Source organism: Esox lucius, chromosome 6, assembly GCF_011004845.1.
Source record: "Esox lucius isolate fEsoLuc1 chromosome 6, fEsoLuc1.pri, whole genome shotgun sequence".
Taxonomy (NCBI): domain Eukaryota; kingdom Metazoa; phylum Chordata; class Actinopteri; order Esociformes; family Esocidae; genus Esox; species Esox lucius.
In genome coordinates this window covers 19634527-19658147 of record NC_047574.1, presented here as the reverse complement: position 1 = coordinate 19658147, position 23621 = coordinate 19634527, and the positions used below count along the sequence as shown (strand labels likewise).

The 23621-nt window shown below is 45.4% G+C and overlaps 1 protein-coding gene across 5 annotated transcripts in view; it reads left to right on the top strand.

The window, feature by feature from the left end:
• wdfy4 (WDFY family member 4) overlaps nucleotides 1-23621 on the top strand; it is a 63454-nt gene that overhangs the window by 13830 nt on the left and 26003 nt on the right. For 3 of the 5 annotated variants that reach the window (XM_020047424.2, XM_010899231.4, XM_020047423.3), the window contains 38 exons: nucleotides 419-651; nucleotides 1128-1258; nucleotides 1402-1517; nucleotides 1686-1781; nucleotides 2153-2343; nucleotides 3650-3877; nucleotides 4128-4609; nucleotides 4877-4967; nucleotides 5087-5301; nucleotides 5561-5643; nucleotides 5901-6150; nucleotides 6510-6586; nucleotides 7104-7322; nucleotides 7588-7766; nucleotides 7953-8184; nucleotides 9069-9217; nucleotides 9811-9922; nucleotides 10306-10496; nucleotides 10690-10845; nucleotides 11046-11119; nucleotides 11265-11426; nucleotides 11547-11638; nucleotides 11765-11861; nucleotides 11982-12184; nucleotides 12877-13043; nucleotides 13261-13383; nucleotides 13604-13765; nucleotides 13889-14023; nucleotides 14266-14392; nucleotides 14983-15134; nucleotides 15270-15508; nucleotides 15645-15766; nucleotides 15863-16045; nucleotides 16862-16971; nucleotides 21436-21513; nucleotides 21716-21907; nucleotides 22281-22347; nucleotides 22506-22735. In XM_020047424.2, coding sequence (XP_019902983.2) covers nucleotides 419-651; nucleotides 1128-1258; nucleotides 1402-1517; nucleotides 1686-1781; nucleotides 2153-2343; nucleotides 3650-3877; nucleotides 4128-4609; nucleotides 4877-4967; nucleotides 5087-5301; nucleotides 5561-5643; nucleotides 5901-6150; nucleotides 6510-6586; nucleotides 7104-7322; nucleotides 7588-7766; nucleotides 7953-8184; nucleotides 9069-9217; nucleotides 9811-9922; nucleotides 10306-10496; nucleotides 10690-10845; nucleotides 11046-11119; nucleotides 11265-11426; nucleotides 11547-11638; nucleotides 11765-11861; nucleotides 11982-12184; nucleotides 12877-13043; nucleotides 13261-13383; nucleotides 13604-13765; nucleotides 13889-14023; nucleotides 14266-14392; nucleotides 14983-15134; nucleotides 15270-15508; nucleotides 15645-15766; nucleotides 15863-16045; nucleotides 16862-16971; nucleotides 21436-21513; nucleotides 21716-21907; nucleotides 22281-22347; nucleotides 22506-22735 — 6146 coding nt within the window. The remainder of the gene's footprint in view (nucleotides 1-418; nucleotides 652-1127; nucleotides 1259-1401; nucleotides 1518-1685; nucleotides 1782-2152; nucleotides 2344-3649; nucleotides 3878-4127; nucleotides 4610-4876; nucleotides 4968-5086; nucleotides 5302-5560; nucleotides 5644-5900; nucleotides 6151-6509; nucleotides 6587-7103; nucleotides 7323-7587; nucleotides 7767-7952; nucleotides 8185-9068; nucleotides 9218-9810; nucleotides 9923-10305; nucleotides 10497-10689; nucleotides 10846-11045; nucleotides 11120-11264; nucleotides 11427-11546; nucleotides 11639-11764; nucleotides 11862-11981; nucleotides 12185-12876; nucleotides 13044-13260; nucleotides 13384-13603; nucleotides 13766-13888; nucleotides 14024-14265; nucleotides 14393-14982; nucleotides 15135-15269; nucleotides 15509-15644; nucleotides 15767-15862; nucleotides 16046-16861; nucleotides 16972-21435; nucleotides 21514-21715; nucleotides 21908-22280; nucleotides 22348-22505; nucleotides 22736-23621) is intronic. The other 2 variants (XM_020047425.3, XM_020047422.3) reach the window with 2 other exon arrangements.

Here is a 23621-nt window from a genome sequence, read left to right as displayed (position 1 = left end):
CAACGTACAACTGCTAAGGGTTGTTCACAGCGTGTTGTCTGTATAAAGTAATTAGCCGTGGCATATTTGCCATATAGCACAAACCTGTGAAGTGCCTTATTGCTGTTTTAAAACCTATTACCAGAGCAATTAGAACAGTAAAAGGTATTTTTATCAGCATGAAAATATGGTGTGCTTTTAGCCAAAACTCTGGTTTACTCTGACATATTTTTTGTGTACCTCCTAATGCACAATTCACCTCTTGTTTCAGGTTTTCTGTCATAGGATGCAGTGTGGTCTATTTAAAAAATAGCCTGGAACATAGTTCTGAACAGATCCCAGGAAGAAAATAATAAAAGGGTTAATGCACTTGGCGCTATCTCACACAAACACTCAAACAAGGAAGTAAAGTGTAACGCTGATCCCTTTGTCCTCCCAGGCTCAGCAGTAAAGAACCTATCAGCATTCCGTCTGCTTCAGCGTTCCTTCCAGCGGTCAGATGACCTGCTTCTCTGCAGCCAGATCCTAAGAACCATTCGGTCTGTGTGGTCATGGAACAGGGCCAACTTTTTTCTGTTGGAGTGGACCGTACAGTCGCTGGCCCAGGTGGCTCAGTGTGTCTGGAGGAAACCGCCAGCTGTACACAGGCTGTTCTTCTCCATGCTGGAGATGGTGGGTTGGGTGACCTGTCACCGGCTACGTTTTCCTGGAAATGTCTCTGATGTGCCCTCAGAAAGAAAAATGGAATGCTGAAGTTATATCGCAGCTGAAACTTCCATATTTCAAAGTTGTATTCTGATCAGAGTTGCTTGTAAAAGTGTACCCAAAGGTGTTACCAAAATCCAGTCTATGGAGCTTTCATGAGGAAGTTTGATTAACGATGCTTTGTAACCACTAGAAAAAAAACAAAACAACCATGCTCATGGACAGGAAGTATACCATTACAAAACACTGCACTTGTGGCAACATTGTCAGCACACCTAGACTTACAGGGCCAATTTCATGGATACAAATTGAACCTAGTATAGGACTAAAAATAAATTCCCATGGAGATTTTCCATTGAGCTTGATTCTTAGTCTAGACTGTCTGGGCTCAACTTGTGACTGGGAAACTATAGGTTAGTCTTATATCTGTTATATCTGTCCAGGTGGTTTTCCAGCTGAACTACATTCCCCACGAGGCTGTGCGTGCAGTGCAGGCTGTGCTTAAGCAGGCTTTGGCAGGAGCTGTTGCCGGAGGGTCAGGGTTTGGAGTTATTGCCCTTGGCTCCTTCCACAGGTTTGAAAGCCGAAATATACGTCACTGATACCTAGCTTTATTCATCCTCACACACACAATATAGATGTTTTGCATCTTTTACGTTATACAATATTCAGCTGGTTCCTAATAAATCCTATGACCTCTTTTCTGTTTCCCACCAGATTGATAGTGTGTAGCAGCCTGCTAGCAGAAGTTCTAAGTGATGGCGGCCTTTTGGAACTTCTGCTTGGAGAACTACGCAGGAGGGCCAAGATACTTAGGAAGTCTGGAGGAGCAGGTACCAGTGGCCAAAAAGGCTTCACAATGTTGTCATTGCCTCTTATACATTTCAGACTTGATTTGCCCAATTGAAAACACGGCACCCGTATAATTGTTATTAACAGTCTAAAACAAGTCTCGCGCGGAGCCTACCGAGCCTTTTCACTCTCTGACGTCTCTCTGCCAGGTCCCCGGTCAAGTGAAGATGACTCTGAGAGGTCTCTCACCACCAGCATGCTCAGGGTGGTGGCTGCCCTCACTCTGCGCTCCATCAGGAATACGGGTGAGTTCCAATGTCTGGTCCTGCAGTGCTACAACCAGACCACAACCCCGAAGGCACTGGTCACTTCCCCATCACTCTGTCCCTGTACGTTAGCGCGTAGGTTAGCGACATCTCAGACACCACTGACATGGTTTTGAACGAACTTGCATGTCGGTGCGAAGAGCTGTCGTTTACAGTGACCCTGATTGGCCCAAGGGAAGTTCTGCATCATTGTTCAGGGACATGATGTTTCCTGTGGCCTTGTTCATGCCTGCATCCAACCAAATGTATACTATACTTTATCAGGGTCTGTGTACATATCCCTAAACTCAACCCCACTTTCTACTCTGTCTTACTCTCAATCTCTCTCGGTTTTTTTTCTTCTCTTTCAGTGTCAGTTCGTGACCTAGGGATGATTCCCTACATTAAGATCTTTCTAGATGATGAACAGTACAGAGGACTGACTCTCAGCATCCTGGAGCAGCTGTCAGAGGTCAACCCAGATGAGTTCATGTCAACAACTATTGGAGCACTCTGCTCCTCTACGCAACATGAGCTGGGCCTTAAACAAGACCTGCTGCAGGTAGACGAACACGCACACCGTCAGAGTTGTTATGGATTGCTCTCCAACACATTCCCCTGAAACAAGAGGCGAAACTGAAGCCCGCGGAATGCGCGAGGGTCTCAACGATTTTATTCTCACATCTAATTTGACAAAGTTGTAACACGTTTAAAACATAATAAGCCGGTGAATTTGTTACCTCATCCTTCGGGAACCTTATTTCATTTCAGATAAAATGCAGATTGATTCGCTAATACAGGTTTAGCTGTGAACGGGGCACTATTCGATTACCCCTCCAGCCATGATACAGTACGTAGCTCTCTGGGGATTAGAACATCAGAGAATAGCTGCTAAACCTGATTAGGTCTAACTGAGTTAGCCACATGCTTTCCATGTCCATTGTAACAGAGAGACGGTCAGGCTGCATACTCACAAACGGTCTGTGGGTTTTTGTGGAGTGGGAGGGTCAGTGTGCATATACGTGTTAACTTAGTTGAACTGAGCGGCAATCAAATTCACTTTGACCTGGACTGGCATGTGTTCAGAGCCATTGTGATTACTCTGGTTCTACTTAATCACATTTTTCACTGCGTTCTGCCACACATTACCTATCTGATTGATTAGACCAGTAAATTAGATGAAGCTAATCTCATTTAGCTTAGCGCTCAACAACGGTTGCCTCAAATAATTTATGATTCAATTATTTATGTTGCAGCTATTTTTCATCCATTCATGACTTGCTTGTTTTAATTGACTGAACAGAACCACAAATGAAATTGGACTGGCATTTTCCTTTGTTTAATTTCTTAATGGGCCATTAAATGCATTATACATTATTGCTCAAACTGAATTTTGTTTATCTAACCCATGATCACAGATTTTTCTGTGACTGCATATACCCGTTTTCACTATCCTCAAATGTCATTTTTAGAGTAAAGGGTTAATCTTGTTTTGGTCAACTTGAAAGAAACTGGAAGTATGACTATGATATTTCATCTTCATTTGATCATCATGTGTTGCAGGAATTCCAAAGTTTGGAATCACACCCAGAATTGTACTTGGTTTAAAGGGCTGCAGCGTACTGGAATAGAATATAGACAAAATCTACATAAAAATCTGAATATAATTAAATACAATAAGTGGTGAAACTATAAAGTAATGGGTAATGATATTAAAAGTATGTGATATGCATTATTTTAAAGAGGTGTGAGTGCTGAAAGCTTGTTAGGTTTTTCTTTCACACATCTCTCGTTTTCTCTCACAATCTTTCAATCTGTCATACTCTTTCGTTCTTTCTCTTTACTGCTCTCCCTCGTCGGGCCTCCAGTCAATACTTAAGGTCCTGGAAAACCCTAACAGTTGGGGGGCGTTCCGGCGAGCAGGGGGCTTCACCGGCTTGCTGTCCCTGGTGGTGGACATGGAGGGGGCTCTGGGAGACCCTGGTGGTGTGTGGGGCTCCGTGGGACAAAAGGGGGTACTGGACCTCCTCCTCCTCATCCTTCACACTCTGGCCCTGGCCGTCCATGTAGACCCTGTGAGCTCCCACCACTTCCAGGTATAGAAAATTACAGTATTGTAATGTCCCTCATTCTAATGAGAGTCTCCAATTATCCCATCAGCCAAACTGCATTATAATGTGAACATATAATCAAACATACATTCTTTTGTTTGTTTTTTTACATCCATTCATCCGCTTGTTCGTTAGTTCATTGTGACCACACATTCATTTATTCATTAATTCACACATTCCTTCATTCGTTCTCCCTCTCCAATTTGACCTTATTTCATCCATCCATCCATTCCAGGCTGAAGGCTACTACGAGAAGCTGGCTGACGCCTTGCTCCAGCTGGGTTGTTTCCAGACTGAGGGCCAGGAGACGTCGGAGGTGGCGGAGGGCCCCGCTGGGGGACTGGTGAGTGACGGCTGGGGCCTGGCCGAGGGTTGCGGCCTAACGGACGATCCTCACTCCCACGGACGGAGCTTCCACCAGTTTGTTGAACTGTCCGAGAACCCCACCCCTTCCTCTTCCGAGGCGCCGCTGCCCCCCTCCCTACAGGCATGCATCAGACTCCTCTCATACCTGGACCAGTTTTCCACAGGAACCTGCGCCTCTCTGAAGACGGGGGCGGAGCAGGGGGGAGAGCGGGAGGCCCAGGGGAAACGTGGAAAGGGGGAGAGGCCACAGGCCATGTCATCCGCTACACTGACTCCAGAGGACGAGCTACAGGGGAGGTCCAGACCTTCTGCCCACTCCGTCTCCACGGTCGGCTCACAGAGCAACTACAGGTGGAGCGGTTGTTTCGTGTCAGAGACACTGTCTCAGTCTCAACGTGGATCTGTAGCTTTGTCTACTCCAGTGTCAATGTCCGTCAGGCTTTTCTATCTCCCTTTCCCCCTCTTTGACCTTTCCACCTTCACCCAAAATAATCTTTCTTAGAATTTTTTATATGCCAGAAAACTACCATATTTCAGAGTGGTCCATTAATTTCTTAGTGAATACATTGTGTCATTATAGTATTGTAATAATATGTGTCTTTGTATTTATGGGTCCAGAGTTACATGTGAACAAACCATCCTGCATCCTGGAGCGATCCGAGTCATTGTGACTCTCCTTCCTCATGTCTTTCAGGCAGAGGATCCCCAGGTAACAATTCCCTTTCATTTAACCTTAATTCAATCTCCGCTGAATTGCTGTCAGATGAAGGAATCTGTTCATTCACATTTAACTCTGTTCAATTCATCTTCACTCTTCTTCCTGTCCAGCTTTCAATAGAGGTGCAGTTCTCTGTAGCCCACCACCTCCAGGTGATGGTGAATTCTGAGAGGAACCGTCAGATCATCTGTGGGGGTGGTTTGGTTTCCACTTTACTAACCCACTTTCGAGGCACCCTGCTCAAAACAGACCACCCGCTACACCTGCCCGTCACACGCATACTGGAGAAGCTCGCCTCACACTCCATCTCCCACAAAGACTTCAGGTCAGCTGATTTTTGTGGTGTTAAGCAAGGTGGGGGGGGTCTTCAGTAGGCGGACGAATTGCAGAAAATTGAAACAAGACTTATTTTTGGTTTCTGAAACGTTTTATTTCAGAAGAACATATCCCTGGGTACTTACTGTCACGATACATTGTCTTGGATTATTTTATTAAAATGTAATGTGGAAGATACACTTTTAAAATACCTTGAAAATCAAAGCTGAAGAATGTTTATCCTAACTGTTCATGTTGTTTGTCTCCAGGTCTTTCCTGTGTCTGAGCAATCCCCTAATGTGCAAGGCGAGGAAAATGTCTTCCATGTCGGCTCCTGAATCCCAAGCGCAAAGTAGCTCTTTTTTGTTCTTTTTTTTTAATCAAACAATATGATTTTGACTCTCATTGTTGCCCTTTTCAGTTGAATGTTTCCAGTATGTCCTTGTGGTGTTTGCTTCCATGTCAAAATATTTGGTGACGTTGTTCTGAAGAAAACAATACATCTAAATTGGGCTGCCTGCCTAATGTCAACCTATACAGTTCCAGCGTTTCATTCAGTTTAATTGAATGGTAATTTTTGTTTCATGGCATGATCATGTAATTTTCCAGGCCAGAGCCCAGAGGAGCCAGAGATGACTTCAGAGGGAAAGAACAATGCTAGGCCCAACGTGAAGACGTTAAAACGCTCGTTCAGCGTCCTCAGATCCTTGCCTTCTGTTGCCTCTGATGTCGGCCAGCCGCTCCCCCTGCACCAAATCATTAGTCTGGTCTCGATGACGTCTCCAAGGAGTTTCCGACCTCACAGCGTGTCCACCTCTCCAGCCTTTGTGGAGTTTGATATGACTGAGAATGGCTACGGGTGAGTCCAGTGTTTTAGGTGGGTTAGGATGGGTTCTGTTGGGGTCACGATGGATTTTGCACACTTGAAAGACTCGTACCAAACTTTCAGCATATGAACATCCAAGTGTAGAACATGTATGATATTTATTAGCAAGACATTACATGGTCCATTTTCAGTAGCCAGATGTGTATAAATAAAATGGACATAACCAACAATAAAGTGGTCACCACACTGGAATTTCAACTTACCATCTTTCTGCCACCCCATGTAAAATGTTTTAGATACGCCACTGGTTGGGGTTAGGTAACGTCCATAGTCATTTTTGGTGGCACTGCACACCATCGATTGGTGATTGTTGTGTGTGTGTTTGTTTTCAGCTGTCTGTTCCTGCCATCCCTGGCTACAGTGAAAGGTGTAAATGCTGACTCCATTCCTACAGGAGGAATAGGAGGAGGTGAGGATTGGGTTTGCTTAAAACTACTATTTCCTTTAATGTCACTTCCAAGTGTTTCCAGCAAGACTCTGTCAATTATTACAGAGTTTCTTACAATATGAGTGAAATAGTTTCCCTCGTGATTGTATTTTTATTTAAATTTAGTTGAAATGCAAACTGATTCTCTGGGTTATAATGGTGTGATGTTTGTTAGTCATTACAAGTATTAATGCGATTAGACCTCTGTTTGGTCAGATCATCCTCCTGTAATTGTCTAATTGGCCAGCTTGTCATTCCAAGGACTAATACATGATACGCTTTGGCATTTTATATTTTTTGGTCTGTTTGAGATTCACTTTTGGGGATGTATGAGACTCACCTGAGTATAAAGTTAGTCAACAGTGTTATTTCTGTGATTTTTTCTCACCGTTTATTCGTCTCGCTGTTTTAAAAGCAGTTTCAAATGACTTGATCAATTAAGTTTTATTGATTTGTCATGTCCGCTCATCCCTGCTCTTCTCTCCTCCTATTCATGCAGATTGTCGGGGTTTCCCGTCGGCGGCAGGCCTGTCGTTTTCCTGCTGGTTCCTCATCAGCAGGTTCAGTTTGGCCTGTGATTCCCATCCTATCCGGCTACTATCGGTGGTGCGCCACATGTCCCGTGCCGAGCAGCAGTACATTTGTCTGTCGATATCCTTCTCAGCCGGCGATGGATGTTTGGTCATCTCCACCGATGAGGAGCCTTTTACCTTCCTTGGTAAAGACCTGGCGATGTGGAGACTGAACGTTTGCCGAGACGTTTCCTTTGGTTCAAAATAGAAATACACCAATTCAAAAGCAGACCCTGTTCTTTATGCACCTCTGTTGTTTCAAATAATTTCATTCATAATTCTGATGGAACTTTTCCATTGATTGTGACAGGGCAAGGTAGAGCAATGACGTTTTAGCTGATGAGTGGTTGATCCAGACTGCAACTCCTTAGATTGGTTGTTAGACTCCCATACTCTACTTTCTGTTGTCAGATATGATGGAACCGGAGATGCGGCCCCCAAGCCAACTTCCAGGCTGTCTGAGATTTAAATGCTCCAGTTATTTGACGCCTGGCCAATGGCATCACCTGACTGTGGTTATGGCAAAGGACATGAAGAAGACCTGCAATGTCTCAGCCTACCTCAATGGAAAATCTGTGGGAGTAGCAAAGGTACCTGAGTTGGCCACGGTCAATTCATCCATCCTACATAAAACAATAGCTGAATAAAGTGATGTCATATTAAAGCACATTCCCATTGAAAACATTGAGGTTTTTAGTTGGGAAATAGGTCAGTAACAGTTTTTATTTTTCACTGTCAGCTACCAATCGCACTTGTGTTTTCTGATTGGCTGTCAGATGTTGTACATCCAACCGTTCCCGGGTCAGTATGTTTCCATGGAGCCCACTGCAGTGATTGATGTGTGTGCCTTCATCGGGACGCCGTCGCTGTGGAAACAGCACGCTGCATTGGTGTGGCGCGTCGGACCCACATACCTGTTTGAGGAAACGCTGAGTCCGGAAGCTGTGAGGGTCATCTACAACCAGGGAACTACCTACCTGGGAAACTACCTGGCTGTACACAACACAGGTGTGTCTGGTATTCACCTGGAATTATCCTGAGGAAACGGGCAAAACTTCATTTACGATTGATTATATATATTGTATTTTGCCATCAGTCTAAACACAATAATGAAAAAGCAAAACTTTTTTAGAAAACTGAAATATCTCATATACATACATTTTCAGACCTTTTATTCACTACTTTAGCAGCGAGTCTTCATGGGTTTGCCTCTACCAGCTTTGCTCACCTGGATTTGGACAGTACCTCCCATTCTTCCATGAAGATCCTCTCAAGCTCTGTCAAATTGGACAACAACTTGAACCCCAATAAACATTTGTGGGTTGATCTGAAGATGACGGTTCTCAACACAAATGTTCAATCGGGTTCACATCCAGGCTTTGGCTGGGCATCTCAAGGACATTTTGGTCAATTTTAGTCCCATCAGACCAGAATCTTTTTTCTCATGCTCTCGGAGTCCTTCATATGCCTTTTACTCAGGAGTGACTTCGGTATAGCCATTCAACCGTAAGGATTGATTGATGGAGTACTGCAGAGATGGTTGTCCTTCTGACAGGTTTCTCAGCAAAGAAACTGAAGCTCTTTTAGAGTGGCCATTGGGTTCTTGGTCACCACCCTGACCAAGACCAAAATATATATTTACTCAATTATAAACTAAGTGTAACAAAACAAATTGATGAGATAGTGGAGAGGTCTTAATACCTTCGGAAGAGACTGTTTAATGTCTGGCGAGACAGGCAGTTTCTATGACCCTCTATTTTGTTTTTCAATTATCTAATAAGACTATTTTCATGCCACCCATTTCGAGTCAGATGGGTTACCAAAGTCTGTAGTGTTACCAGAGTTTCCAGAATGTGTCTCATATGTTTTTCTGCAACTGTGTGCTCTTTCAGGTTCTGGCCTGGACACCCTCACCCCTCTCAGGCTTGTCCCAGAGGAGAGGATCTCTTTCGGGATCAACACGGCCGTTGCAACCTTCACCACGGTAGCACAGATTCGAGAGAGCTACAACGAAGTGGACTGCCGGCTCATCGCCAAGGAGGTAGGTGCTGTCTTCAATATCTCCAACTTTGCCACTGAGCACCAATCGCTATACTGTCACGTTGATGTGGGACAACAGAGTGTATCGCATACTTGACTCTGGGCATAACAAGGCGGTTACTTCATTAAAACATGTTCAGTAAATGGTGTTACAACTTGGTAGCTAATTCAAGCCTTTATTTTAGTTTTATAGGCTAGTAAATGACTAGCTTCTCATTTGTATTATTCAGTGGCTGGCTCAGACTAGATTGGATGTAAAGGACAGTATATGTATACATTTTCGAATTCCTGGGGAAATGGTTAGGTTGAGGTAGACAGATGGGCAAGGGCTTCTTCATATGAGTAGGCTTATACCTGACTCCCTGGTTGTCTGGACAGCTTGATAAAAAGCAGCACGACATGGTAGGGCATGTGTCACGACTTTTTGACTCTTCTGCGCATATCAGGGTTGCTTGGATTGTCACGGTTAATTGGATACCACCAAATGTGAATAATCCTGTTACAATTTGGGGGTAGGAAATATGTTTGGCCCAGGGCTATCTTGTCAGTACAGAGAGCCAAACTCACTTTACTTTCCTCTGGTCGCTCTGTCAGATGGGCATTGCGTCCCGGGATAGCTCCACGCCGGTTTTCCTGTCTCTGAATATCAGCCAACACCTGACCGGCACTGCCCGCACCGTTGGAGCTGCCTTGGTTGGACACTTTGGTTTGTGTTTTTCACCAAACAGCGCATCTATTGGAATCAATGATACGGACTTAACTTTTGGGGAAAACCTGCATGGTTTAGTGTACAATCTGGAATGGAAATATATTTTATGGGTTCTTCATTAAAACTGTGGCGGAGCTCTAAAGGTTCTTAGAGGAACCATTAAGAATGGGACACTCAATTTTAAAAAGCATTTGTGGAAGAACGTGTTTGGGATTACGGCATAGTTAAAAAAAAAATAACTTAAAGATCCTCCAGGAACCTTATCATTTTGAGAGTGTTAAAGGGAAATTAGTATTCAAATCATGACAATTTATGCATTAGTAGACCAGCAGCTTAAGAAATTCATGAAGTTTAAGAAATTCCGTGTCCGGGTCCGTCAGGCATGCGGACCTTTGCTCCCAGCAGCGCAGGGGACGGCTTTCTGTACCTCGGCGGGCCTGTGGTGATCTTGAGCTTGATTGCCATGGCGGCAGACGACGGAGCACTGTACGCGGCGGTGAAAGTTCTGCTGTCCGTGTTGGAAACGAGCCCTGCCATGCTCCGGGAGATGAATCGAATCAACGGCTACAAGGTAGGTACAACCCAAACCCCTGTGGGTTCCCTCCATCAGGCTGGAATTCTGTTGTACGGTGTTTCTAAATGTTTTCCACTGTGTGCTGGAATGAACTGTACCCATTTGAGTCTATAATGAATGGAGTTGATGGATTTGTTGCACTCCTGATGTTAGGACAGGTAGATAACTTGTTCCCCACCTCTGCTTCTAGCTCCTAGCATTCCTGCTTAAGACGAAGAATGGTTTGGTGACCCATAGAACCTTCCAGCTGGTCCTGTCTCTCTCTGGATCAGTGGATCACTTCGGATCTGGAACTACTAGTCTGCACAACAAACTGGCCTTTAGTACTCTACTCTGTGATCTGGAGGTACTGAACTGACCAACCAGGCAACATTTCAACCACTGATTCATATCCTATTCTAACCAACCAATCTCCAAACCACCATTAACCTATACCCTTACTTAGTTAACTAGTCCAAATGTACCGACGCTACACTCCGAAATAAACTTCTAGTTGATACCTAGATGCCTTTATAGTTCATCTATAATCTGCTTGCTAACTTGAAGGTGTGGGAGAACACTCCAGACCATCTGGACCTGTCTGTCCTTAACCACTTTGCAGATATCCTGAAATCGTCAAGGTACAGTATCATCAGCAATCTATTGAAAACAAAATGTTTTCCTATCGTTTGTCTAAATTACATTAATTACAGGATTCTTCAACAACAAGTTCAGGTAAATTAAAACAGAATCTTGTCTTGTCTGCCCCCTGACGACTTTCCCTAGTGGTGACCATGGTAACGCGGAGGTCATGCACAACTTGGGTCTGGTGCTTAAACTGCTCTTCCTATTGGCTGACCCCTCGGTGACCACCAGGAAGGTCAAGCTCATCATCTTTGTCATCACTCGTCTGGTCATGGGACACTTCACCTCCACCGACATACGCAGGTACACACACACACACACACACACACACACACACACACACACACACACACACACACACACACAGATACACAAAGTTGTGAGCACACAAGCATTTAAACAAGTGTGTTTCTACGTCTCCAGACTTGGTCTCTTCCTGGTACATACCCTGCCTCCTCCAAGTGTGAACGAGACCTCTGCTCTCTCTGACAACTGTCTTAATGAAGACACTCAAGGTGTGGCCCCTTAAGTAGCTCTATTCCCATTCAGTCTAACATCTGGTGTCCTGTCGTGCTCTAATCCCATCCTTAAACTCAGTCCTGGCCAGTGTTGAGTAACAATGTCTCACATCTCTCCTCTAGGCCATATTAGCAGTCCAGCCAGTCCTGTGTGGATCCGTAATCAGCTGCTGTCCTCTCTCTGTGACCTTGTGGGCTCAGACAGCCGTCTACCTGCAGAGTGAGTGCCTGTAGTGTCAAACCTCTCATCACAGGGTTAAAATGGCTTTCAATGGGTCTACAGTGGCCCTGACAAGGATAGTTAAACAAATCGTGTGTGTGTGTATGTTTCCACCTCTAGTGAGCAGAAAGAGCTGATCCAGACACTGGGCAGTGATTGGTTCCTGCTGTTCTTGCAGCCCCACCTCCACCCTTCCTCTCTCTGCCTGGGGCTCCGCTTATTCACGTTTGTCTTGGCCAATCAGAGTGAGCGGGACAGCTTCATAGAGGGCGTGTCTCCGGGGATCCTTTTAGAGAGCCTGGATGAACCCCTTGGGATCATGGGTACAATTAACCGTTGGTTTCGACCTGTTTTCAAGTTCATATACATTTTTGTTTTGAGGAGTCGATAATCAGATAAAAGTTGATATCCTCACTCTGTCAAGATGTAGACGTCACTATACCATCTTTCAGGAGATGGGATGTTAAACTCATTTCCTGACTGTTTTTGGACACTAAAGATCCTATGACATATTGTATCTGGCCCTCAGATAAGCATAGCCGTCAATCACCCTCAGCTTCCAGTTTGTTTAATTATCCATTTTCCTCCCATCTGTAATGAATAATCATCTATAGTAAAATAATGTAGTACAGTCACTAAGTGCATGCTTTGTGGATAAGCGCGTCTGCTAAATGACTAAAATGTAGAATGCTAAGGCTGATTCTAGCTCAGTGTTATCCATGGTGGGTGTGTGATGGACTGTGTTTTTTGTGTAGATGTTGTTAGATTGTACAGTTGTTGGTTTTCTTTTTCCTGGTGTTTGTGTGTGTGTGTGCGCTTATGAAAAAAATGAACGGGATTAAAAAGGATGCAGAATTTGATGGTTGAAGGACAGATGGGTGTCTTCTGGCTTGTGGCTGATCTACTCAGGATCTACTAGTCAACCTATCGTATCAAACCACCCTAAATACTCAGCTGACACTGATATTCTCTCCTGTGATGAGTTCTATTGCATTCGTCCCTGTGTGTTTCTTAGACAACCTGAGATCTCATGAGTGGTCCTGGGAGTGTCTGAGCGTAACGTGCCCTGGCTTCGACGTCCTGCAAAGGCTTCTGGTCCGCGAGGCTCACGTGCCTCAGGTGTACGGGGCACTGGCTGCGCTGCTGCTGGGGAAGGGAGCAGTGGACACGCCTGACGGACAGGTGATGCTACACTCCCTTGGATGTGGACTGGTTTAAGTACATTGTAGCTGGAGGTATAGAGCGTTAGACAGGAAGCCAAAAGGGTTCCAACTCCCAAGCTTACAGGGTGATCTGTCGTCTGTCCGTGAGCAAGTCATCTTTTTTGATATGTTTGAGATGATTCCTGTGATGGACTTGGCCTTTAAATATGCATGTCTTGTGGTCTGCACCATATAAGGTTCTGGATGAGGTTCTGCAGGCAGTGATTAACAGCATAACACTTTCAGACTGGGCTCACCTACAGCTATGTTCAAAGTCTGCAGCCTTACTTTTAGAGCTGGTCAAAGTCCTCATCACACAGGTAAGAAAACTGGGTTGAAAAAGCATTATGACCTTTTGTTTGAATTATTTTATTAATGTATGCATTTGCTATGTTATCAAAAGCACTTTCTGTGATGTCCAGATTCTGTGATGAGATACATACTTTTAGAATGAATATTGTAAAAGTAATCAGCATGAATTCGGTGAAAAAATCCTACCCCATTCCCTTTCATCTGCCTTTCATCTCTTTACATGTCCAGCAGACATCTGCCGCTGAGGATTCTTGGGAGTTGCAGTTTCCCGGCAGTGTGATGCACTTCCTGTGTCTGCTGCACAGTCACTGCCCCCGGGACCCACTGTGGATGTCTTCTGAGTTTCTCCAGGCACTCGCCAGCATTATATTTCCCCCCCACTGCACTGAGGTGTGTCCTAGGGCATTTCATAAGCCCTCCTTTGTTTTTCTCTGGAAATTGGATGTGGAGATGCAATACCACTCATGCAAATTTGAGGATTTGATGTTCTAGAGCTCCTTCTGTGGTCCTCAGGAAGAGGAGGGTCTTACATGGGTGTGTCAGACTAACAGGAAGCAGGTGTGTGACTTGATCCACGTCGTGTTAATGGACAGCCTGCTTAACGTCCCCGTCAAGGAACACACACACCCCTTACTACTGCTGCTGGAGGTAGACTGACAGACACTTTAGAAACACTTGTATACCCATTTTGTCCATAAGGTGGTGCTCTTGGCCCAGTTATGAGAGGCAGAGAAAAGTCATTGTCACACACTGCAGCTGAACGCATATTCATCACTGTGTCTCTGTGTGTGTCTGTGTATGTCTCTTTCTGTCCGTGTGTGTCTGTGTCTCTGTTGTGTATCTCTGTCCTTGTGTGTGTGTGTGTGTGTGTGTGTGTGTGTGAGTTGCAGTATTCCCCAGAAGGAGCGTTGTTGGAGCAGAGGCAGGTTTTCCAGACTGAACTACTTGAGTTCCTCATGGAGATCATCAGCTTACCAAGCCAAGAGGATGGACACACCACACACCCCAGTACACTGGGTAGCTTACACACGCACACAGACTCACACACACACACACACACTCTATGTATTACCTGAAACCATACCTGTTCATCTAAATATCTACACAAGCTACAATTATCCTTTGTGGTGTTAACGTGGTTGCATTGGCATTTGGTCCAACCGTGATGGTAACATGTGGAAACCCCTCAACTCATGCACAGACACACATCTCTTAGTCCATAAATGCTATTTACCATAGAATAAATCTAGGTCTCTGTATGCAAGGACACATAGGATAACAGATAACACCTCCTCCCCACTGCAAGGCCGCCCCATGAATGAAGACACAGAGCAGTACCTTGCCATGCAATTGTCCTTTGACATATGTTGGCCTGAAATCCAAAAGCCCACACACTGTCAACCTGGGAACACGGCAAAACCTCCTAAATATCAGTATCTCCAGGTTGCACTAACGAACCGCAACTCTTTCAGGCGTACACACAGCTCACACATGCACATTAACCTGTACGCACACACACACACAGCCTTAACGTATTTCCCGTGCAGGTATTTATAATAAAACATATCCCTCAACAGTACAATATCTCTGTCCTTCTCTCTCACAAGACTCCAACTCCCAAAGGCCTGAGGGGCAGCCGGCCATTCTGATGGAGAACATGGTGTTTTTCATTCAGAAGTTTGTGGAGAAACTGTACAGCGGCTTGTTTCTGGTTGAGCCAGAGGTCTTACTCGTCTTCCTGGTTGACCAGATAGTAGTGGTGAGAAACACAACCCGAACGCTGTGTGCTGCAATGCTAATTAACATTACAAATTGTTTACACAAAAAAGGCCTGCACCTGTGCCCAGTGTCGGAGGCTGCGCTCTGACGCTCTGGACCTGCTGTGTCTTATCAGGTGTTGGAGAACGGCCAATCACAGAGGGAGAACGCGGTCTCCTCCCTCTACAACAGCACCAACCGAGCCCTGCTCTACTTCATGTCCCGCCCGCGGCGCACCCAGGTGGAACAGGAAGCTGTCATTCGCACGCTGCGGGTGGTCGTCGCGCGCTGGGACGTGGTCATGGCGACCTACAACGCCAGTGTGCACTTCATCACCTGCCTCCTGCACTGCCTGCTGTTGATACGTTCCGGCAGGTGTTGATACAATCCGGCTCGCGCCCTCCCTCCCGCACGCACGCACGCACGCACCCATAAGCATATGTTCAATAGCTAATTGCTGATTGGTTCGTGGCTGGTTTTAGGAAACACTCGCCTGTTTTGTGTCCTACAGCTACCCGGAAGGCTTTGGGTGGGAAACGCACAAGAAACACAAGCGGAAAATCCTCTCTCATCTCTTCCCCTTTAAGACTAGACGCACTGCCACACTCACCCAAGTGCCTGATGCGGACAAGGGTAAGGCACTGGCGGCTGAGCCGTGTGAGTGATGGAGGCCTGCGCCCGTCCCCCCGTGAGACGGAAGTGAGCGTCTGTTTGCGTGTGCGTTTGCAGAGCTGATGTCCCTGGTCGAGAGTGTGTGGTGCAGGACCCTGGCCGAGAGGCGCGCCCTTCTGGAAGACACTTATAAGATCGAGCTCTCAGCCAATCAAGCGCAGAGGACCGGACCTGTCAGCATGAGCGACCTCAGCCCGCTGTGGCAGGAGACGTCAGTCAAGGTGTGGCAGTTGTACACAGGTGAGGCCTAACGCGCGCGCGGATCAAAACGCACAGGAGGTACGGCGAGCCCGCAGTCTCAATCGCGGTTGTCGGCCGGTGGAACATTACGGTTCACGGTTCACCTACGTGTGCCGTTCTGAGTGTTATTAAACTGCCCACTCAACCGGGACGGTTTCCCTGGTACACATGCCCTCGGGAGGGTCAGTCATTCCCCAGGGAACACCTATGATTGAGCTTGCGGACACCTGGCCTACCACAAGGAGTCCTTAGAGAGCAACAGGACAAGGCATCCCTGTCTGACATCCAGGCGTGTACCCCAGGCTGCTCTGATCCAATTTGCGGCTGAATACAATGAATTAATTTAGTTGTAGGGTAAAGGATATGACCTAACCCCACCCGCATCCTCTGAGGGTGAACCTTCATTCCAGAAGGTAGACATTCCTGAGCTTGGCGGTTCTTTCAACACCTGGAAAGGCATTTTAAGTATCAGCTTGAGTACAACAATTAGTTCAGTCAAAAACACTGTCCACAACCTGACACCTGACCTCTTGGTTGACGCGTCGCCTCCCATAAACTTTAGAAACACTCTTAAGTATACAAACATGCAGGTCTGCATAGAATATCCAACCCTTACGCCTGCAAAGTTATATGTGTGTGTATCTCTTATGCATTGTGTGCAAATGGATCATTTTGAACTAATGAAGGGCATTATTGTGGAAGCTCATAAGCATTTCAATGCACATTTTATAACTGCTTCAAAATGTTCATGTGATGGTTACAGTGCGATTTGATTGGACGTACTGTCTAATAGGTTGACATTTTTTCACTCGTCAGACAATGTGAAGAGGAAGCTGAGTAGCAACACCCAGAGGAAACCTGGTGTCATCAGCTCTGCACTTCGCTCTGTCCACAAACGACTGGGGAAGGAGAGGGGCACTGTGGAGGTAAAACTAGATTATATTAGTATGTGTGAGAGAGTTATCTTTCAGGAATTGGGTCAAACAGATGCTGTTCATTGATTTGATCATTCTACTGTTGCATTAATTTCCCGACAAGGATACATTTGACTTACCTCATCTTCAAATGTATAAACTAATGCAAATTAGTTCATAACATAACAATTCCCATTTCCTGTTGCTGCGGTATTATTGTCCTGCAGTAGCAAACTGGTTCAAATTAAGATACTAATATATTTTAGTAACGTAAAGCTTCCGACTCACATTTCATAACTACTGCATTTACTTCAGCAGATATCAGACATTAGTGATGTAACCACGGTTTTACTTCCCCTGTGGGGACCCCCACATTTTTTTCCAATTAAAATTATATGTCCCTAACCTTAACCTAAGTACATTTAAGTCATTAACCAGACACTCTTCTCCAGAACCACATACGGTAGAGTGTATGTATTTTCATACCCTTTTTTGGAATGGCTCCACCTGAGAATCCAGCCCACAACCCCGGCGTTGTAAACTCCAAGCTCTACTGACAAGAGGAACACAAAACCTAACCCCTTTTTAACCCAAACCTAACCCCCCACTCCCAACACTTTCCAATGTCACTGAGTTTTGTGTGTGTGTGTGTGTGTGTGTGTGTGTGTGGGTGTGTGTGTGTGTCGGTCGGTTGGGTAAGCCCTGTGGGTGTGTTTGTCGCTCGGTCGGGTAAGCCCTGTGGGTGTGTTAGATTATTCCTTTAAATGGGTCTGGATTGTCCCGTCTGACCGCCCCTCAATGGGCCCAGTAATTGATATCTGTTAGTTTTATCTGTAGTAATACACACACAGAACCCCCCCCCCCCCCCCCCCCACACACACACACACACAGACAGAGAGACACGCACATGCTCAGGCTGCTGTTGAAGGTTAAAGACGCGCTTATTGTTGTTTTTCCCCCTGAAACACGCGGGCCACATCATTAGTTCCCCCCACAGATGAAGACGTCTTGCCATCTGGATCAGGACGTGGGGACGTATTACCCAGGCGCGCAGGCATGAAATTACCACGTCTGTCTGTCTGCCTGTGTCTGCCTGGCTGTCTGGCTGTCTGTCAGCCTCGCTCCTACACAATGTGGTGTGTCTGCGTCCGCGTGCCTCGAACCCTAGAAACAGGCGCTGGTAATTATAGCGGTACCAATCTGATGAAAACATGATTCATTGTGTGTTGTTCTTTATCATATCATCTGCTGACAGCCCATCGACTGTCTGATGAATGGTCTCCACTCTCTGAAAGACAGAGCAGTCAGGAAATGCTCAGAATATGGTTTTCATCAGATTCCTCCTGCAACTGGTACTTCTTCGAGGGAAGTTTTCTACTTTAGGGTTTTGAGAGACTTCGAGAGACCACAATCACACAGAGACACTGTTTGTTTAAGGGTGTCCAGTTGTGTGTTGGTTTGTGTTCATTAGGAAAAACAAGCAAAATAATTTCTTATTCAACACAAGCAAAATCATTTCTTTAAGCGCGTTTCTTTCAAAAATGCATTTCTTATTATGTTATTTAAAGCTGTGTTCGTTGGAACTAGGAAATGTCCACCTACACAGCTGTCCAAATGGTGTTAGCAGAGAGGTCATCCAGCATACCCTGACTTCCGACTTCTCCCATAAGTTGACCTTCAACTTTACCGCAGTAAAATGAATGAGTCAAACAGTATCAATAAAACTAAAAGAATGTCTTTTCAGACATAATGCTGTACATTTGTTTTTTGTCAGCCACTCCTCCCATATGTCTACGAATGCAACTTAAAACAGCACCTCCCTGTTCTACTCACCTTTGGAGGGTTCTCTCCCGCTGACCACAGGTGAGGACAGATGCTTTGTGCTTTCGCCTGAGACTGGATGCCGATAGCAGCTGGACAGACAGACGGACAGACTGGGAGCAGTCAAAACCTTTCAGGGATTAATTTCAGCAGCATTCTATAATTCTATCTGTGTGTTCATATTAAAAAGATAATTAACAGGACTAATGATCACGTTAAGTTCATTACTAGTATCCGCCAGCACACAGAGAAGTTAACATTAGGTTGCCTTATCAACAAATGCATGCACTAGACACGTGCACTTACACACGCACACGCACACACTACCATCAGAGGTTGCTGGGAAGTCATTAAAATGGAAATGAGAGCGTGTGATGTTGTGATGTTAATTGCGGAGGGGAAGAGATGAGTTATGTTATTTAATGCCGCGTTTAAAGAGCCAATGAGGTTGCTATCTGCTAAATAGGGTAATTAATGCTATATATTACTTCTGTTTGTCCAAATGAAGGAATGAAATTATAGATGGTGGTGACTGCAGTGCCACTGTTTATCAGTCAATACGAGGCTTTATTTATCAACTAATTGTTAGGCCCTTCTCTCTCTTTATTTTTTCTGCGGTTTTCTTTCCAGTTCTTCCATCGTGTGTTGCCGCTGTCTATATCATCACGTTGGTGTCGAACAACAGTTTGCGAGGTTTTATAGACATTTACTAGGTTGATAAGTCTCTGTGTATTGTCTTGAATAAAGGGATGTACAAGGTTGCTTGCTGGGAAAATGATGAACACCTGGCAGAGTGGAAAACTACTGAGGGTGTTAAGTGCAATCTGCAGATAAGTCTAAACAGATGAGGGAGTAGAGGATCAACTTAACAAATGTCAGTGTAACTGTCTGTCTGTTCATCTTATGTCCATGGGCTGGGGAGACAGGCCTGCTGTGTGACTGGTATGCAGGAGGGAGGAGGGGGTAAACATGTTTATCCATATAGTGCGAAGTTGCTGGGCTGCCCCTCAAAGTTGGTATTAGTTTGGAACGGAAATACATCCCTCCGCTTGCAAGTGTATTAAACTGTATTGTGTAATGAGACCAGGTCTCTGTCTTGCCTCCTGTAATAGTTCTCTCTCTGTGAATTTCCAGCACAGAGGTCGTACTGCTCATTGTCAGAAGTGACTGACAATCCTCAAAGGGTACTTTTGGAATGGCGTACTGCAAACTAATTTAACAGCTAGACTGGTGATTTAAGGTTGATTGATAGTCTGGAACACCCCTCATATGGCTGTCCAGGTCGTAACGCTACCGTAAACTGAAAGGATAGAGCATCTGTCATTAGGTCAGTTGTGGACTTGACCCCAGTTATGTACAGTAATCTGGGGATTTACCACTGTCCCCTCCATTTACTAACCAGCTGATCCACCCGTACCTAGCGTATCAGATCAGCCATGTTCAGGGTGGTACAGATGTGTTTCCCAATCTGGGTTGAGACTTAAAACTATGGTATCCTACCAATTTCATCCATCAGTACCAACCCCCTAAACCGGTTTTCACAACTTTTATGAAATTCTTCTTTATACAAAGTGAGGAGCCTACCCAGTTTTTGAAACTTGGCTATAGTAATTTAGTTATCTGAAGTGGAGTCTCATCTTAACAATTTCCAGATATGCGACCGAGTGTATACTCTGAGACATGACTTTACAAGATTTGCTGTATCCATCTGAGCTGCTTGACTGAACTACCATTTGGATATGATTACATTCAAGGGGTTTTATTTCCAGGCGAAAAAGGGAAAAGAAGTATTTATTAAACAGTGTTTCCTTTTTACCTGTTGGAGGCGCTAGAGCACAGAAAAATGTCCAATACCATAAGGTGGACGACCTCATTCAAGCTCTAGTCCACAGTGCTCATGTCGCCTGTAATATTCTATCTTTGACCGACAGACATGTGTCTCTTCACTAGCTGTCTCAGTGAGGGCCGGTGATGATTTCCTTAACGATACTGTGAGCCGTGGACACAGACTGCCGTATGGGGCTAACAGTAGCCATTGCTAATGTAACAGCAGGACGCCGCTAACACACACGCCCACACACACACACACGCTAAATGCACACACACACACACACACGCTAAACACACACACACACACTTCTGCACCGTGCCCACTGCTGTGGTGTACAACAGAGATATTAATGTTTAAGTGAATTAGTTCACAGAGACAAAAGAATTGGATCCATAGACAGTGTTATTATAAGGCTCCGTAGCCAATAGCTTATTTCATCCACCTGAATGCAATTTAGGTTGTCTGTAATTGTGTGAATGTATGGTGATTTCATGATGAAACAAACAACACTATTAGGAATACGCCGCATGCGAAGGGGATATTTTAGGCTCGGCAAGGGTCACGAAGAAACGATGGGCCATTGTTTTTCATACAGAATGATTAAGGGGTGTTGTTTTGACACATTACTAGAGCAGGGGTCCACATTGTTATCACGGGACATTGTTTTCTGTTCTGTGATGTTAGAAGGCTGTTTAAAGATGTAATTAATTTTTTGAGGGATAGTAATAGTGGTTGTCATTCTATGCTGTCATTTTAACAAATGTTAATTTTATTTTTTATTGTCCTTTCTGTATCTTTCCCTCTCTCTCTTTCTCCCCCTTTAGGAGTTCCTGTCCTGTATGGCGACCCATATGACGAGAGGTCAGGAGATGTTTGAGAATCTAATGAAAAACCACATACAGGTAAAAACCACACGCAGGTACACAAAGTGTTCTGTCCTCTACAGAATTGGATTCACTTCCAAAGCCTTTTCCAGAGCATTTCCACTTCGACGTCCCCAGGGCATTTACATTTATCTCACGGTCCACCAACATTGTGTACCGTGAGTCTTCTTATCTGGCCTCGCTGTTGTTTTTCGCATTCCTTTCCCTCGGGCCCCTGTAGCTGCGAGCGTGTGAATGGGAGTGTCTGGAGACTTTGTGGCTGCAGGTGGAGGAGGAGCTGCTCAGGGAGAGGGGCGTGTTCGGCCCCGGGCCGGGGGTGGTTCTGCCACAGGGCTGGGTCCAGGATGCAGCCGAGGGTCCCAACCGCACCAGGCCCCGCATCCGGCGGAGAGCCCAGCGTCGCTCCAAACGGGTACTGGCCCTTTAACTGTCTCCCTCCCAGCGCTTTCTCTGTCAGTAATATCTGCTTATGTGAAGAAGCACTGAGTTTTTTGGTCTTTTCATAAAATTCTAGTTTATTTCAGCGATAAAAGGCGGTTCTCCTGAGCCAACAGCAGGGCTCTGTCATTCAGTGGCGTGCTAATTAATAAATATGTACAGGATGTACTGTACAGTACATGTATATATTTTTAATTTGTATTGTACAGTATGTTGGAAATCCTAATTTTAATCTATCTTACAAATTTGGTGTGTTTAAGATCCCAAATGTCAACTATTGCCAAGTTAGAAAGCAGTTGTTTTATCGGAAGTGTTTAACGTCTGACCTCTGTGTTTCTTTTGTGCAGTTGACAGATATGTGCCTAAGAAACGCTCTGTCTGAGGGCACCAGAGGAAGAACAGACACCAACTCAGGTGAGACAGAGAAATTCTGCGGACCCTTTTATCCAAACCGCATACTGCCGTGCAAGAATTTGTTTTTGTTACTGGGTTGGCCCGGCGGAAATGGAACCCACACTTCTGCTATTGCCTTGCCGACAGTCTGTGTTCCTCCCTCTGTTGGTGTGGTCCAGAGCCAAGGATCCTGTGTGACCTGGGCACCGAGGCAACGGAGGAAGAGGTGGAGGAAGAGGAGGGTGAGGACAGTGACCGTCTGACATTTTTTCCAGTCCTGACTGAGACGACTACCACCGCTCCGACTAAGCCCTGCCCGGCCGAGCCCACGACCCCTGACTCCTGCTCGCGCACGCACACCTGCAGCCTAATACACACCCTGCTGCAGGAACTGCAGCCCGCGGAGGAGGTGAGCGCGCGACTGTGTCAGCTGGCATACCAGGGGCTTGATCCTGTGTGATGACATCTAAAACCGATTTACACAAAATGTGTCATTTACACAAAATGAGTCCTCTGCTTTGGGAAAGATCTATAGTTTTCATCATCCGCTTTTATCATATTCTCATCTGTTATAGTTAGCATGGAGTGGGATGTGTGTGTATAAGGGGGTGTGTATGTGGACGTGTGTTGCCATGTTAACAGGGCTTTCTGAAGCTCAAGACAACCAGCAGAGTGTTTTAATAATGTTTCTGACAGAGGAATTAATAAAAACAGTAGGAGGTTGCATCAGCTGTCTCCCAGCTAGTTGGCGTGTGTGTGTGTGTGTATGTGTCCTGCTGAGCTGCTGTCAGATACACATGCCTTATTAATCCACCCCCCCCTCTCCCAACCACACACACACATAAATTCACTCACACAAATGTGGACTTGATTAGGCTTGGCCCGCCGATAGTGTGATTATGATGGTAATCTGTGTGGGGGTGAAATCAATGGTGTGACATTAGCCTCTCAGTCAATATCAACCTCCTTCTCGTCCTCTGCTGCACCTCCCTTTCTCTTCTCCACTCACCTGCTCCTCAGTTCAGCTGACTCCCCCCACTTTTCTGTGACCCTCCATTACCTGAGTCACAGTAGCTGAAGTCATGTGTGTTTAGGTCCTTTTCTGTTCCCTGTACAGAATTAGTTTTGTCAATGTTTTTCAGTGCATGTGTTTTCGTTTGTGTGTACGGCGGTTCAGATTGATCAGACGAGAGGCTCTTATCACTTAGCAGGTTTCCTATTGTGTGTGTGACAGTGATTCATTTCCCTAATAACAGCCGGGCCCCTCTTTTCTCCCAGTCTTTGTGATTTGATTA